Source organism: Peromyscus eremicus, chromosome 15 (assembly GCF_949786415.1).
Source record: "Peromyscus eremicus chromosome 15, PerEre_H2_v1, whole genome shotgun sequence".
Taxonomy (NCBI): domain Eukaryota; kingdom Metazoa; phylum Chordata; class Mammalia; order Rodentia; family Cricetidae; genus Peromyscus; species Peromyscus eremicus.
Window position 1 is genome coordinate 6,635,190 of NC_081431.1, and position 16,492 is coordinate 6,651,681.

Here is a 16,492-nt window from a genome sequence, read left to right on the forward strand (position 1 = left end):
ATCAAGACACTAGCAGTGACCATCATGAAAAGACACGCAAGGATGCGGCAAGGCTGCACGGCAACCCATGACTCACTTCTGGATTCCGACTAGTTGTTATGCAACAGTAAAAATTTTGAAAACCCTTATAGCATTCTAAGTTTAATCCATAGCTTTTTCTGTATCTTCCTTTACTCTAGAACTTTGAGGGTTGAGAATACATAAAAGCCTGGCTTTCAAAAATATGTTTTCTTCTTGAGCTGGGCAGATGGCTGGGTGGATAAGAGTGTTTTCTGCGCAAGTACAAGGACCTGAGTTCAAACCTCCAGGACTTACATAAAAAACTGGGCACAGCTGCCTATGCCCATAACCTCAGCACTAAGGGGAAGAGACCAGGGCATCTTGACACCTTGCTAGCCATGTGACATCTACAGTCAGCTTTTGGTTCAGGCTAGCCCTCTGACATCTATAGTCAGCTTTCAGTTCAGTGAGAGACCTAACTCAGACAATAAGTAGGAGAACAACATGGAAAGACAAGTGATATCCTGCTCAGGTCTCTGTATACAGACACAAACTTGCACAACCCGCAATCCCACTCGTGTGTGCACAGCATGTATGCACACCACACACACACACACACACACACACACACACAATATTTTTATATTGAAATTTGTTCATTAGATGGCATTTTCTAATTTGCCTTATTCTCAATTAAAATCTCCCAAAAAAGTGACCAAGTATGAGCAAAAGGAACATTGGAACAAGTCAATGGGTCCATCAGAGACAGAATCTTATTTCCAGTTCCTATTACAGATCCTTCTGCAGGTGTCAAGGAAAGAACTGGGCAGTTTCCTGGGTGTTTGTGGCCATCTTTACCATCAGGTACTCAACAGACAGATAAGTCAATGAAGGAGAAGGCCCACCCCTCTTCAGAGGCTGCAGTTGAGGGTGTCAGATTTAACAAAACCATGTTTGTTTCCACCTGTGGATTCGATAACTTCATTTAACTAGGGCATTTATTTAGAATTTGGTGGAACTACACTATTGGCTTGATACAATCCACTGCAGTCTTCAGATTTTCTCAGTGGCTTTTCAGTCATCAGAGAGCAGCAGACAAAAGCCTGCTGGGTGCTCCTCTTCTCCAGGAAGGATCCTACCAAGGAAGGCAATGCCACATGTGGGCAAGCAATGGGGTATGCTCTCCATCCCTTGTTCTCTTCCTCATCTCTCAATCTCCCCCTCTCCCCTCCTTCCCTCCCTTCCCTCTCTCCCGTGAGATATAAGGAACAGGGTAGCAGTGCCTCCTCACTTCTCAGTGGAATGGGTTTTGGTCACGCGGATCTTTTATATGGAGCTATGCTCTGTGTGCAGAGGGCTGTCTGTCTGGAGCGGAACGAGTGTGGCCATAAGAACTTGAGGTGAACAGGTGGCTCTGAAGAAGCAGAGGCCTCTTCTGCTGGTGCACGGGGGTGTGAGGTAACCTCAGATCTCTTAAATATCTATGTTTAGACTTAACGTTTATAGATACATTACACATGGGCTTCTTGGTCCATAGCCAGTTTCCTTCTAGTGCCCTCAGGAAGTGTACTCAGGAGCTTGTGAAAGTTAAGGAAGTTCTCTGTCACTGAGGCACATCCTCAGTCCTTACTAACCAAACTTTAAACTGTGGTGGAGGCCATGGTTTTTAGCCTCCTCCTCAATCTTCATAACTGGGTGTGTGGTATGAACATGGTAGGTAAACTTCAGGTGACTTGAAGAGCCTGATTAATGCTGATTGTGAACTTGAAGGGAGTTAGGACCATCAAAGAAACAGATTTCTGACAATCCCTTCAAGGGACTATCTACATCGTTAACTGAGGTGTGAAGATCTACTCTAAATGTAGATGGGGTTCCCTGAGCTGGCTGCCCTGGACTAGACCGAATAAAAAGGAGAAAGTGAGCTGAGTATCAGTACTCATCACCTTCTGCTGAGCTGAGTACCAGCACTCACTACCTTTTGCTGAACTGAGTACCAGCACTCACTATCTTCTGCTGAACTGAGTACTAGCACTCATTACCTTCTGCTGAGCTGAATACCAGCATTATCTTCTGCTGAACTGAGTACCAGCATTCACTATCTTCTGCTGGGCTGAGTACCAGCACTCACTATCTTCTGCTGAGTACTGAGTACCAGCACTCATCACCTTCTGCTTCTTGTCTGTGGACGAAAGGCCACTAGTCCACCCCTGCTCCTGATGCCATGACCTCCCCGCCATGATGGACTTTATTCCTTGGAACTATGAGCTGATTAACTCCTTTCCTTAAGTTGCTTTGGTTTGATATTGTATTGCATCAAGGAGGCAAATGACTAACACAGAAGTCTTTGTTCTCCTGGTCATACCACAGAAGCAGGACTGTCAGTGAGGAGCCACGAGGGCAGGGACAGTTACCCATCTCCACCCCACTGAAGAAGTTTCTAGGGTGTTTAACATGTTATTTCCAGCAAACACCCAACTACAGAAGGTTCAGTCAGTTTCACCTCAAGTGGAACATTAGTCCATCTCTACCCGTGTTCAGGTACGTGTGTAACTATGTTCAGGTATGTATGTAACTGTGTTCAGGTGAGTGTAATTGTGTTTAGATGCGTGTGTAACTGTTCAGGTGTGTGTGTAACTGTTTCAAAGGCAATGTGAAAGACTGACAGTGACAGTAGTTTATGAACAGAGTCCTGAGGGATGCCACAGGCTCCCCTGGGAACGAAGTGATGAAAGCCAAATTGGATGTGACCCACAGCCCTGAGTCCCCTATCCCTGGGGATGTCTTGGGGGCCCAAGTTCCATCCATGCACTCAGGCTCTGTGTATCAGAACCACAGACAGGCTGAGTTAGACGATATCGATAAATCATTTAAGACCTTGAGCTGCGGGAGATGAGGTGGGCGAGCTCAGTTCTTGTGGGGGAAACTAAACAAACAGAAGCCTCCATGCTGGTCAGAAATACGTTAGTGAGATTAATACCTAATTAAACGCAAGTCCAAAGCCAAACAGAAAACATGCTTGATAAGTTGCTGCTAAATGTGGTGTAGAAAATGCTTAGGAAAGGGGTCTGGTGTGGGGATGGCATCAGAAGGCAAGGAGCCGGCACAGAGAAGTACAGTCAGACTCTCGGCGGTGGGGGGTGGGGTCCTCAGCCTTGTGCAAGTGACCACTTGATTGTTTCTCTGACGAGAGAAGTTGAGGACAAGGATGATGAACTGGAAGGAGCCCCCCACACTCCCCCTTCAGGGCCACTTGTGTGCTTGATTAGAGATTGGTACAGTCTACTGCTGATTAAAGATTCACTGATACAGATCAGAGTTCTCTTCATCTGGCTCTACAGAAAGGCTGAGGGTGGAGCATGGGCCCAAGACCCAGGCATCCTACTAATACATAATGCTATTCTCATAACACACCTGATTATTAAACAACAGAAAGGAAGCAAAATTAAATGTCACCCAAGGTTTTCAGTGTGTGTGTGTGTGTGTGTGTGTGTGTGTGTGTGTGTGTGTGTGTGTACATGTGGACATGTGTACAGGTATAGAGCTGTTTTTCTTTCAACCACCTTCTACCTTCTCTACCTTCTTTTTGAGCCTTTGTGGTCTGGAGCTCCCCCAGTGAGCTGGGCTGGCCAACCAGTGAGTCCCAAGGATGCACCTGTCTCTGCCTCTGCTTCCTCAGTCCTTTGGTTACAAGTGTTCATGGCTATTCCTGGGTTTTCTTTTTAACATGAGTTCTGGGATTTGAACACAGGGCTTTGTGCTTACACTTACAGCTGAGCCATCTCCCCAGCCCAAATTTTGTGACTCTAACCCTGCTTTATTTTGGAGAACAGAGGTTGTAAGAGGTTGAAGAAACAGGGATCCACATCCTTCACAGGTGTCTTTGGTGTGGGGCTGGACTGTGCAATTCTTGCCTCAGACTGAAAGCATTTCCCACACATGCCATGCAGCCTTGATGGAGAAAGTGGACCATGGCTGAGGCATGCTCACATAGAGAGTTTAACTCTCTCAGTTCCTAGGAAGACATGTGGTATAACCGGCTAAGTTTAGAATCCTGTTGTGACAGGCTTAAGACTAAAGGACAGTCCTCTTGCTTATTAAGGATGGAGGGTGATAATAATAATAACCATTATTATATTGGTTGAATTATATTCCTATGCGTGGAATGTTGAGCACCTTCACTTTTATGCTTACTTAGCCCCAAAGCAAGCCTATGTATTGTACTGAGTGAAGCTACGTAGGGACAAGATAAGATGAGGGCAGGAAGGAGAGAGGGACCAAGGGAGGGAGGGACTGAGGGACTGAGGGACTGAGGGACGGAGCAGAGAAAGAACAACAGCTCTTAGTCCTGCCTTGGCTTGCCAACGCCTGGTGTCTAGTCCTTCTCTTTAGTCTCCTCCCCAGACAAGCAGAGCAATTCCCTTGGGTGCAGTCTAGCTCAACCTGCTGCTCTTTGTTGGTTGTAACACAGGCTTGATATCATATTGATGATATGGGTTTCCTCCAAGACACTAAGGACTCATAACTTGCAAGTGAAGTAGATTTATTACTTATTTATACTTATATATTATGATGTTTCTATAATCTTGAAAGTGAATTTATAAGTAAATAGGTTAGGTCATATTAAGAGACATCACTACTGATAGGTCCATATGCTCATTTTGGTGAGGAGTAGTGTGTAGGAAGGAAGGATGAATGAAGTATGTAGGAAGTATCTTTGAAGGAAGAAGTAGGAAGTAGGAAGGAGTAGCTATGAGTGAAGGAAGCCCTGAGTGAGTGAAATCTTGAATGAACATATATTATTGACATGTCATGGCTGTGTCAAGGACTCCAAGGCCTCGGACTCACGGGAATTGACAAAGTCTTTCCTCATGGTGGCCAGGCTCAGGCCACGCCTCGCTCTCTTCAAGTGTGAGTGTCACACTGATTGATCAGTGTGTACAAAACTAGCAACTGCAGCTTCCTCCTTCTCCTCCTGGATGTTTACAGCCTGAGAAACTCACACACCCTTCCCGACCCTAGCCTCCTGTCTGTGTGTCTGTCTGCCTGTCCTTTCCTCTGGGTTCCAGGATAAATTATACCTGACCGTTCCTTTTCTTCCTGAAGATGGTCCCACAGTCTCATTTGTATCAGCACAATTTAAAGCTAAACACTGTTGTCAAATGAAAGTGCTTTGGGTTGGGGTTTATCTTGTCAAGTTTCACAAGCTATAGATTACATAGGTCTATCAAGAGAAGGTAAAATTAACACAGGGTGTGGTGGCACATGCCTTTAATCTCAGCGCTCTGCAGACAGAGGCAGGCAGATCTTGGTGAGTTCAAGTCCAGCCAGGGCTACAATAGCAGAGCCCTGTCTCAAAATAAATAAATAAATGAATAAATATAAATAAAAGGTAAAACTTGATGTGAATTTCTTCGTTCTCTTGTAGCTTACCCTTTCTAGAACTTGGGGCTGGAGAGAAGAACTACTTATAATGGGATGCTGTGTGCTAAATGAGCCCCTGAAAACCCACATGTTGAGTCTTGGTCTCAGTGTATTGGTATTTGGAGTTAGGTCTTAATGATGAGTTCCTGCTGGATGGGGCCCTCACAGATGGGATTGGTACCCTTCTGAGGGAAACTGGACTCTCCCTCTGTGTCCTCTTCCTCCTGCCCTCTTCCTCTCCCTTTTCACCTGCATTGTGAGATATGACAAGAAGATGGTGTTTTACAAAGCTGAGTGGTCCCTCATTAGACATGGAAGCTATGGGCACCTGGGCCTTGGATTTCCAAATCTCCAGAACTATGAACGATAAATATTTCCAGTATAAGCAGCATTGTCTGAGACATTCTGTTATGACAAGTGCAGACTAAGATTACCAGGGAAGGCATGAAGAAGCTAAATTGCTCAAATATCCAGAAGGCTAGATACCACTGTCTCTCGCCTTCCTCCTCTAGCTCGTTGCCGGCACTTTGGTAGCTTTGGTGGGGACCCACAGTATCGGACTGAGGTTTTAATCCATCTGCCTTTGGTGGGGACTGTAAGGATCCCCTCTGTGTTTCCTTCACAACATTTCCTTCATCCTCTTTTTGGGGAACAATGTTGGTTGATTAGAAAGTAGCAGCTTCCAGCATGCCCTGGCTCCCTCAGCCTTAGCCCCAAGACCAGAACTTCACATCAGTGAGTCAGCAAATCTTCTGCAAGGCCAAGCTGTAACTTCTCAGTCACCCAGTCACCAGGCACCAGAAGCCCTCAGAGCCTCTGAGTGTGTGTAGGTGCTTACTGCAAAAATCTGTCAATGTGGGGAAGTTTCAGGAGAGCTAATTAAGTCCTTGTCAGCACGAGTCAGTGAAAGGGAGCCCTGGCAGGCCCCAGCAACTCCGTGGTGAGTCATTGCCTTAAGCGAGAGTAGGAATCTGAATGCAGAATTACCTAGAGCTGCTCATTAGCCAGACATCTCTCCCTGAGGTAAAAGCTAAAGTGCAGGGCTGGGGGCAGAGCTCAGTGGTGGAAGCCTTGCTCAGCTCGCATGTGCAAAGCCCTGGGTTCCACCCTCAACTCTGCAAAACCCTGAGACAGCTCAGGAGGGAAGCTCACCAAGTTCTTCCTGAGGCCTATGGGAAGACCACTGTCCTAACGTGCTTGTTCATTCATCAAGAACTTTCTGACAGAAGTTCGAGGTATAAAGAGTATAGCTCAACACAGTCCAATTGGGAAGGGTTCAAAGTAGAAAGTGGTATTGTAGGAGAAAATACCAATTGAGTGTGTAGATGGCTCTGTATAACAGCCATGTGATATCTGTTTAAAGAACAGTCTTTTCCTAAAAGGATTTCATTCAGCACAGAGGCATGAAAACACAGGTATGGGGTTAAGACTCAGATTCCAGCAGACACTCACATAGACCATTGGATGCACTAGGACTCTGCATAAATTGTTCCACAAAGCCACCTACCCATCCTTGTGAAATACAAACAGGCGTTTCCTAACGCCCTCCATTCAGATTTTATATCATATGTGCTTTTCTTTTTTTTACAATTTATCTTTAAGTGTTTGGTCCTTCAGAATCTCAGACCCCCAGGAGCTGTGTTGAATTGGAAATGACTCAACTTTCCTCAACACGAAAAGTCTTATTTTCCACAGTGTTAACTCTTAACCTCCAAAGAGTGAGAGAAACACACCAAAACAAGGCCACAATGATGGGAATAAAAAAGGGGTTACAAGGAAAACACACTGTTTGATGGAGACAGGAACTTCCCCAGGAAATGCTGACCTAATTTCTACCTCCATAGGTAAAGAGTAGGGCTCTTCTTTAAGAAGAGTTGGATGAATACCCATTGTGGTGCTTGACTTGAATGCCAACATTTGAAGAGGAAGATGGCTGTCCATAAGTTCAAGGCCAGCAGGGTCCACATTTGAGTTCCAGGCCACACAGGGCTACAGTGAGACCCTGTCTCAAAAACAAACTAGAGTAAGTCACATGTGATAGCTCACACTTGCAATGTGAACAACTTAGGAGAAGTGAGTATCAGAGAAGACTGTGACTCAAAGCCAACAGGAGTAGTTACAAAAGCAACAGCACCCTATGAGGTCTTCAACTCACCTTGGCCTCTGATGTGGGTTCCTTGGCCATCCTTCACTCCTGATGAGAAACCTAACTAGAGACACAACACAGGACTCGAATGTAAATGCCTTAAAATGAAGCCAAGACTTCTACAGATATGTAGTCCTGCTTTACCCCAGTGACACAGCACAGGCCAAGGGAGCTGTAATCAGTAGTTTATATTCATATCTCAGTGTTTACTGCTATCCAAAGAGCCCATGCCAGTTCCATCTATTCAAGACCCCAATTGAGAACCGGGGGATCTTTGACAACTGCACACTTTCTCATGAAGCTAATGAGAAAAGAACAAAGGGAAGGCCATGCAGGACCCAGCCCTTTCTAACAGTGTTCTGATTCTGAGAGTGGCAAGGAGGTAATTGCTCTTTACTGACACAAGCCACAATCCTATTCGCAACCTTCCAGTTTGCTGTGCCTCCGGATTATTTTGAGGGGCTTCAGAGAAGACTCGGCAGTTAAGAGTGATTGCTGCATTTGCAGCGGACCTGAGCTTGGTTCCTAGTACACACAAGTGCCTGTAACTTTAGCTCAAGCGGATCAAGTGCCCTCTATTGGCCTCCATAGGCAGCACACACACACACACACACACACACACACACACACACACACACATTTAATAATAAGAAGGTAACAGAGTTTGTTATTTTTGTTTTGTTTTGATTTTTTAGGACAAGGTTTCTCTGTGTAGCCCTGGCTGTCCTGGAACTTGCTCTGTAGATCAGGCTGGCCTAGAACTCACAGAGATCCACCTGCCTCCACCTGCTGGGATTAAAGGCGTGTACCACCACTGCCCGGCAGAAGGTAACAAAGTGTATCTCCTGTTCACTCTATAATTGCTCCAGCATTATCTGAGTAGCTATCTTATCATAGAACAATATTTCTGTGGACACATATGTAAGTAGGAAAAGTCAATGAATACTATCAATAGCCTCCCATCTATTTTGATTAGGTCTTGCAACCAAACAGTTGGCATCTAACCAAGAGAACACTCTTGCTTTTAAGAGAGTTTTTAGATTTGTAATTACAAACAATAAACTTGGATTTATGTTTGTATATATCCTCAATTCAAGAGCTGATTTACATTTTCAATACTAACTTCCTCAGGCAACTCGTGAAAATACAATGTTGTCCTGAGATATTCTTTTCATGTATAAAACATTATCTCTAATCAAATCATCACACTTCTTCGTGTCTGTCACATTCCTGGTAATTTTATTGTTATTTCTGGTTTTTATTCTCCTGCCTCAACCTCTGGAGTGCTGGGATTGCAAGCACACACTCTCATGCTGTATTCCCACAGTGCCAGGGACAGAACCTGAGGAGTCTTGTCTGCTAGGCAGGCACTCTAGCAATGAGCTACAGCCCTCTTCATAAGCTTTTTGGGTTTAATTTTTTTTTTTAATCTGAAGATTTTTCTTGGTATTTGCTTGACCTTCAGGGGTTATCCATTAGCAAGCTTCTTTGAACTGCAAGCTTGAGAAACCAAGTCTGGCTTAAGTAGAAGAGACCCAGTGGGTGCCTGTGAAACTGAAGGGACCGCGGAAGGGCGGTGCTTGGAGACGGAGTGGAAAAGAGACTTTGAATGTGAGCTGTGGGGTAATTCTATCAAGACTTCTAACCTTTGTCTCTCAAAATTCCGAGATGGGTAAAATCAAGCCCCCGGTGAGCGTGCGGCTGAGTGTAACCCTGTGTGCATTGCTTGTCTAGAAGACAGTGTGACAGCACATCCATCCTCCTTAGGAAATGGCATGGCTGCTGCAGGAATAGTGTATGCAGACCCAAGGGCAAAACAAAGCCTCACATAAAGCCTCATAGATTTCAAAATAGTTTCTGAATACCATTCTTAATTCCTAGTCTTTTAAGAGATATGTGAAGTATTTTAATAGCACTGATTGACAGATGGATTGGTCTTTAAATTTTCTTGATTTCCAAAGGCAGATTAGGTACAGCCTTTTGCTTCCTCTCCACATCTCATCTTTCCCTTGAGCACAGTGACTGGTGATGTCTACCACTGTGGTTCATTTTGCTTTGTTACAACATGTGAGTTATTTTCCTAAGGATGGTTTAAGGAATACTTATAACCAAGGCAACACAGGTGGAAGGAAGCCTAACAGTAGAAATCATATCATAATAAAGGATCCATCTGAAGCCCACAGAAAAGCCAAGCATGTGGACCAAGAAATGAAGAGTGTATATGAATGGTCTTTTCTCCCTCATTGACTGCTTAGAAAAATTGAAAGGATATTACAGCCCTCTGTAAAACTACATTTCACTAAGTGGCTTTTGGAATTGTAAGGAACAGTGTAGAAGGAACCTCTGGTGGGTGCTCACCATCTCAGCTTGAGTTTTATAAGACATACAGAGTTCTTACCTGATATTCATACTCTGTGAAAGGTAACAGCTCCGAATCCATAAATGAGTTTAAGCTTCCATTGTAGGTTAACAATGGGCTGGACTTCTCAGGTTGAGTTGCTATTTGTCTTCTGTACAATTCAAAGTATATGATTTTTCCATTTGGCTCAAGTGGTCCTGCCCACCACACAGCTACTATGGGCTGGAATCCCCCTGCAGCTGTCTGCACCTCCAGATGTGGGGCTGGTTGCATCAGAGGTGGTACCTCTGTGGTCTGGGTCAATGCCCAGTCGCTGGAGGCACATCCCAGGGCATTGCAGGCTTGGACACGAATTTCATACCTATAGGAAACAAGGTAGACTCACAGATGATTCTTACATCTCGGGAACAAATTTTTAAAAGACCATGTGTTTTCAGAAGAGAAAGAAAAGGAGTTTATATTTATGAACAGCTAGCTTTTAAATAATGATGAAGTTTTGTTTTTATGGAAAGTTTTGAGCAGTTTCAATCTTCCAATTTGCAAACTCAAAGAAAGACCTTCATCTGTTTGGTTAATGGTCAGTTCTTGCCTAAAGAGGAATGTATGGAGTAAAGAAACTCCAGGTCTCCTCTTCAGCAAGAAAATTCTGGTACTGTGAAAAGGTACTTAACACAGCAGTGAAGAATACAGCATTGATGTGACCCAGACTCCTTCTATCTGTGTGGGCAGAGCCACGCTACTCCTTGGGAATGCCTCTAGATTATGAAGGGGCATCACTGAGTTACAGTCTCTGTAGTAATGAATCGTCTCACCTGATTGCTGACATCTTGAAACAGGTTCCCTTAGCTCACACAAAGACCTCTGGGGGGCAAAGTTAACTCCCCTACACACTAGATTATCCATCACAGAGACACCTTATCACTACCTAGTCAAGCTCTACTAATCAATTATGTTTTGTCTCATAGGTGGTAATCTACCGTTTGGAAGGGCCTATTTCCATGGTGGAACCTTTGCCAGCTCAAAGGCCCCATGGTTAGTGCTGAGTGCCTCTGGCTGCCAGGAGCAATTGCTGCTCTCTTCCCATGCCCCATTGACTCCCTGGCCCAACCTGTCCCAACGCACATGGTGACCCTGCTTCCTCCTCTGGTTTCTAGCTGTGTCTTGCTCTTCACTGCTTCCTCTCGTCTTGTCCCTGCTTGCTGCACTCCATAGCTTTCCGTTTTGCATTTTTGCCTTCTTAATTATGCTTTTCATTTCCTTTGTGACTTTGTGAATGTTAGCATGAACTGTCAGCCTGACAGGATCTGGAAACACCTAAGTGAAGAGCCTCTGGGCACACCTGCGAGGAATAATTAGCCTCTGGGCATTCCTATGCGGGATCATGTTGACTGTGTTAACTGGAGTGGGAAGACCCATCCAGGAACAAGAGCAGGCAATGCCACTTCCTGGGCTTGGGGGGCCTAGAGTCAGCAAATGTGAGAAAGTGAGTTAAGCTTGGACACTCACCTCACCCTGCAACTTCACTTTGGATACCATGTGACCAACTGCCCTTGGCTCCTGCTCATGACTCCTCACCGTGATAGACTCATCTGTGAACCCACAAAAGCCCTCTCCCCTTAAGTTGCTTTGATTGGGGTATTTTATCACAGCAACAGGAAATGTAACCAAAGCAGACTTTTTCCATTTCCTCCCTCTCTCCCCTCTCTTACATGTCTCTAGGCTGGCATTTGCCAGTTGATCAGTGAGCAGATCCACCAGTGCGTATGGTGGGTCAGACTGATAAGCAATGTTGTTGGTTTTGACTTCCCATGTAGGAACAATTTTTCTGGATTATCTGTGGCTAGTTGTAAAGTCCTAGGTCAAGTGAGGGATGCAACTCGATTGGTAGAATGCTTATCTAGAATGGATGAAGAAGGCCTAGATTCAATCCCTAGCACCGCTCTATCTGAGCAGTCTTGTATGCCTGTAATCCCTGCACCGAGGAGGTGGGGGAAAGGAGCCCAGAAACTCAAGGCCAGCCCAGGCTGCACAAGACCTGTCTTAAACAAACAAACAAAGCTGGATGTGGTGGCACAAGCCTGTAATTCTAGCACTTGGAAAGTAGAGGCATGAGGATCAGGAGCCCATGATCATCCTTGATGATGTAGTGAGTTCTAGTCCATAGTGGGCTACATGGGACCCTTTCTTAAAACAACAACAGAAACAAAGTCCTGAGCCACACTCTCTTTCTGGTTCTCAAAGATTCCCAAACTGCTTCCTACTGACCAGCTGGGGGTGCTCAAAGATGAACACACTAATTTCATTTGAAACCCACAAAGACAAAATGGACAAGGAATCAAATGATATAGCTTTGATACTCTGATATATTTTACCAGTGTCAAGGTTTAGCTGTTAGATAGGATGCTGCCTCTCCATGCATCCTTAAGTGTCCTTGCTAGGACTGCCGCATCAGTTTTTTTTTTCTCCTTCTCTAGAAAGAGTGTTACTTAGACATCTGGGAAGCCATTTTCTCCAGAAATCCTTTGAGATATCAGGGCTCAGAGCAGGGCAGGATGGGTATGATTTTAATACTTGTGTTCTGGTCATGTAAAGAGGAAGCCCTGACAAAATGCAGAGCTCCACCCCAACATAGGCTTTTAAAATGTCCTCAGTAGTGGGAGATAAAAGCCAACTCACATAGCATGTAGATTAGCTGTGGAGAATACCTGAAGAGCTTTTAATTACTGTTTAATATTTAATATGATTCTAAATAATTGTCCTGAGTAGATGCATAAGACCATGAATGCTTCATTCTAACAGCACGATACACCAGAGATAATCGTAGCCCTGTCTAATCTGCACATGGGGACATCATAATTATAGTCGAGTTTTACCTGCGGTGGCTGGACATCAACACTTGGGCAGACTTCAATTTTTTATTTTAAATAAGTGATTCTATTCATTTTACTAAATTTCACCCACAAAATGTCTTTTATTACTTTCTCTGGGGGATGTCAGGCACCTGAAATGGGCTGAGGGAAAGTGCTCAGGAGTTTGGAAGCTACCGGAAGAGTGTTGGTGTAGAGCACCTCCATGCATGTCATAGAAGCCAGGCAGAATCTAGGATGGCACATATAAGCAAAGTGATACCATCTGGCCAGTCAGGAGTTCAAAACAGAGGGAGCTCTGCAGCCTGTGGTGGACACAGAACCCAAAGCCTCCGTTATCCCAGGAAGAGGTGTTAGATTTGAATGAAGGAGAGCTAGCCTCTAGACAGATACTAGGCCAGTATACTTCTGGCTGATATATTTTAGTTGTCTGTATGAATGTGTGTGTGTGTGTGTGTGTGTGTGTGTGTGTGTGTGTGTGTGTGTGTGTGTGGTGTGTAAACTAGAGGGTGGCACAAGGTGCTCAGTCACTTTCCACACTTTTTTCTTCCCTTTGGAAAACAGGGTCTCTTTTGAATCTGGAGCTCACTGACTCAACTAGTCTGTCTAGCTGGTTTGGTCACCTGAAGGGTTTGCCTCCACCCCTCATGTACCCTACCAGATGTGAGGTTACAGGAACAAGCCCATCTATGTGTGTGTGTGCTAGGGATCTGGCCCAGGTCCCCCTGGTGGGGTGGCAAGCACTTTACTGACTGAACCAGCTCTCCAGCTCTCCTTTCAGCTTAATGACTGTTCAGGGTCTGAAACTCAGTTCAGGGGGTCGGCCCCATCTCTTCATGACCTACTCTAGGTGACAAACTCCCCAAATTCCTGGGAAACTGGCATCAGACTGGCATGTGTAATAGTTCTGTTCTTCAGAGACTGTGAACACCTGCTGTGGTTAAATGAGAATGGGACCTGTCTACTGTCGATGCTGATGCTCAGGAGCTGACATATGCATCTTGCCCTGGGAGCCTCACTGGCATGGACAAAGCACGGCACAAAGGACAATGACTTGCTTCCAGAAAGCCCAGCTTGTCTCCTTACCTGTGAAATGGCTTCAGGTGCTTTACTGAGAGTGACCGTGTATCAAAAGAACTGTGTGTTGTATTAATGCACATCGTTTGGATTTCTTTTTCAAACAGCTCACGGATGAAGAGGGTATAATTGATGATCTCACCGTTTGTCCTCACTGGAGCATCCCAATCCACTAAGATTTCAAGAGCATCCCCGGGGTGTAGCTTTGGAGGCTCTAAGCCTGAGGGAGCTGAGGGACTGGTTTGATCCTTGACAAGTGGGCTCAAGGCACTTCCCTGACTGTTGGCGGCAGTCACCGAGTAGCCATATTCTACACCTGGGGTAAGGGTAAAATCATGGTAGCGAGTTTCTAGCCCTGTATACACAATGGCTCCATCTCTCCGAAGCTCATAACTTCTGATCTGGCCATGTGGCTTTCTTGGAGGTTTCCATGTAATTTCTATTGATTCTGAGCCTGTGACTTGCAGTATTGGGGGGTCCATGTTCTCCGGTGGGGCCTCCATTGTCTGAGTAGATACAGTCTGACTAGCAGTGCATCCTCCATTTGTACAGGCCACGAGGGAGATATTGTATTGAGTAAAAGGCTGCAGGTTGGAAACCAGAAAGGACAGGTCCTGCCCAGCCATGTACTCCTGACCATTACATCTAAGCAAATATTTAGCAATCTTTCCATTTTGCATTGATGGCGGGGACCAAGACACATTTATCTGGCTAGCACCGATGGCCCAAAGAACTGGAGGGCTGACTCCTGATGGAGGTGCTTCAGGAGTGGTGATGGTGTTGGTTCTGCTGGTACGGCAGCCACCACTGGTGCAGGCGAGGACTGCATAGCTGTACGTTGAAAAGGGAAGCAGCTGGCTGTCGGTGTAGTTGAAGGTGCTGGCGTTGAAACTGAGAGGATGGGACACTCCATTCCTTTGAAGTCTGTAGGACTGGATGACGCCGTTCGAGTGTTGGGGTGGGATCCAGGAAATCAGCAGTTTGGGGGGATTCATAGACACATAGGATATTTCAGGTGGGAAAAGGCCCTCTGGGGGTGCTTGCAATGACCTTACCCCGGTCCAAGAGCTACAGGTGTGTCCTGCAGAATTCCAAGTGCAGATTCTATAAGCATATCGCCTCCATGGCTGTAGACCTGTGTCATTATACACCCAAGAGTCCCTTCCTGTGTTGTGTTCCGTGAAAACAATGTTCCCATCCACCTGAGTTGTCCCATTCCCTGAATCATCTCTTTCCAAGGATCTGCGAACCACCTCATAACGAATTATCTTCCCATTCGGGTTAGCTGGCTGAGACCAGTTTAGCCTTACACTGGTGGACTCCACAGCCTGGATGGTAGGAGCCAACTGAGAATCTGGAGGGGCTTCCTCTGTCCAGAGAGGCTGGGGCACTGAGTGAGCACAGCCTGCTGCTGTGCAGGCCTCCAGGGTCAGAGTGTAGAGGGTGAAGGGGGCCAAGCGCCTGAAGAGAAACTGTCGACCCAGGCCAGAATACTCCAGGAGCCCATCGCTGAAGATGTTGTATGCCTGCAGGATGAAGAGAAGAAGAGGATGTCAGTAGTGTGGGGTTCTTGGTATAGCTGTCTAAAGCAGTCACACCCGCCTGCCTGAACCCAGTGGTCCTAATCCATTAGCATTCAAATGCTGACTTTAGAAGTGGGATCTGCCATAGTTAGTGTAAAGTCCACTTTACAGAAAACTTTAAAAGGTTGGATAAAATCTAAGCATTGACCCAAACCTCAGGCCGGGGAATGCTAAGGCTCACATAGCCCTCGTGAGGTTTGAACAGCAGGAAGAACATTCAAATATCCTATTTATAGACACTCCACGCTTCTGATCTCATCCTGACTAGGGTACTCGGGGTTTATCTAAACAATCTGCCTTCTTCTGAGCTTCCTGTGAAATGGAATGATATTGCTAGTCGTCCTTGTTACAGGACGCTATGGCTGAAAATTTGCATCTCTATGTATATGTATGTGTTTGTGTGCAGGCTCACATCATGTTATGTAACTGTATGCATACATAGTCACATGTGTATATATAATACATGGACACATATTTACATAGTTTTAATAACAAAATGGGAGAGGGAAATGCTTTGTTTTCCCTTTGAAGTCATGGAAGAGTTGATTGTGGTGTTTGCCCTTGGTCTGTGCAAATCATGTGTGCTCATCACACAGGGAATCTTAACCTCCATAGTACACATTTGTAGTTACATGGAGCCAACATATACCATTGGGTTGGTCTTACTTTAACCTTTGTCTGTAAATTATCAAGCTAGGTAATTATCAAGTAGTAACCCTATTTTTCCCCTTTGCATTTGCTCTCTCATTGTCCAAAGTAATTATTTTATATCGTATCCTTTCTCCACTACCTGCCAACAAGCTTTTCTCTCCCTTGAGTTGGTTGTTGACATTCCCACATACTCTATTGAGAAGCACATGAAGTTAGAAAGGCATGCTCTCATAGTATATATTATTGCCATGACATGTTTTACATTTTTGTGCACCCCTGAGTCTTCTACTCCAGTGTGACCTCTGGAACACACTCCTGTAAGTATTAATGTAATACTGTAAGTATTAATGTAATACTGTAAGTATTAATGTAATACTGTAAGTATCTC

The 16,492-nt window shown here is 45.1% G+C and overlaps 1 protein-coding gene across 1 annotated transcript in view; it reads right to left on the bottom strand.

The window, feature by feature from the left end:
• Ush2a (usherin) overlaps positions 1–16,492 on the bottom strand; it is a 697,985-nt gene that overhangs the window by 35,277 nt on the left and 646,216 nt on the right. Inside the window, exons 62-63 of the mRNA XM_059281179.1 lie at positions 13,880–15,396; positions 9,966–10,287 (exon numbers count right to left, since the gene is read on the bottom strand). Coding sequence (XP_059137162.1) covers positions 9,966–10,287; positions 13,880–15,396 — 1,839 coding nt within the window. The remainder of the gene's footprint in view (positions 1–9,965; positions 10,288–13,879; positions 15,397–16,492) is intronic.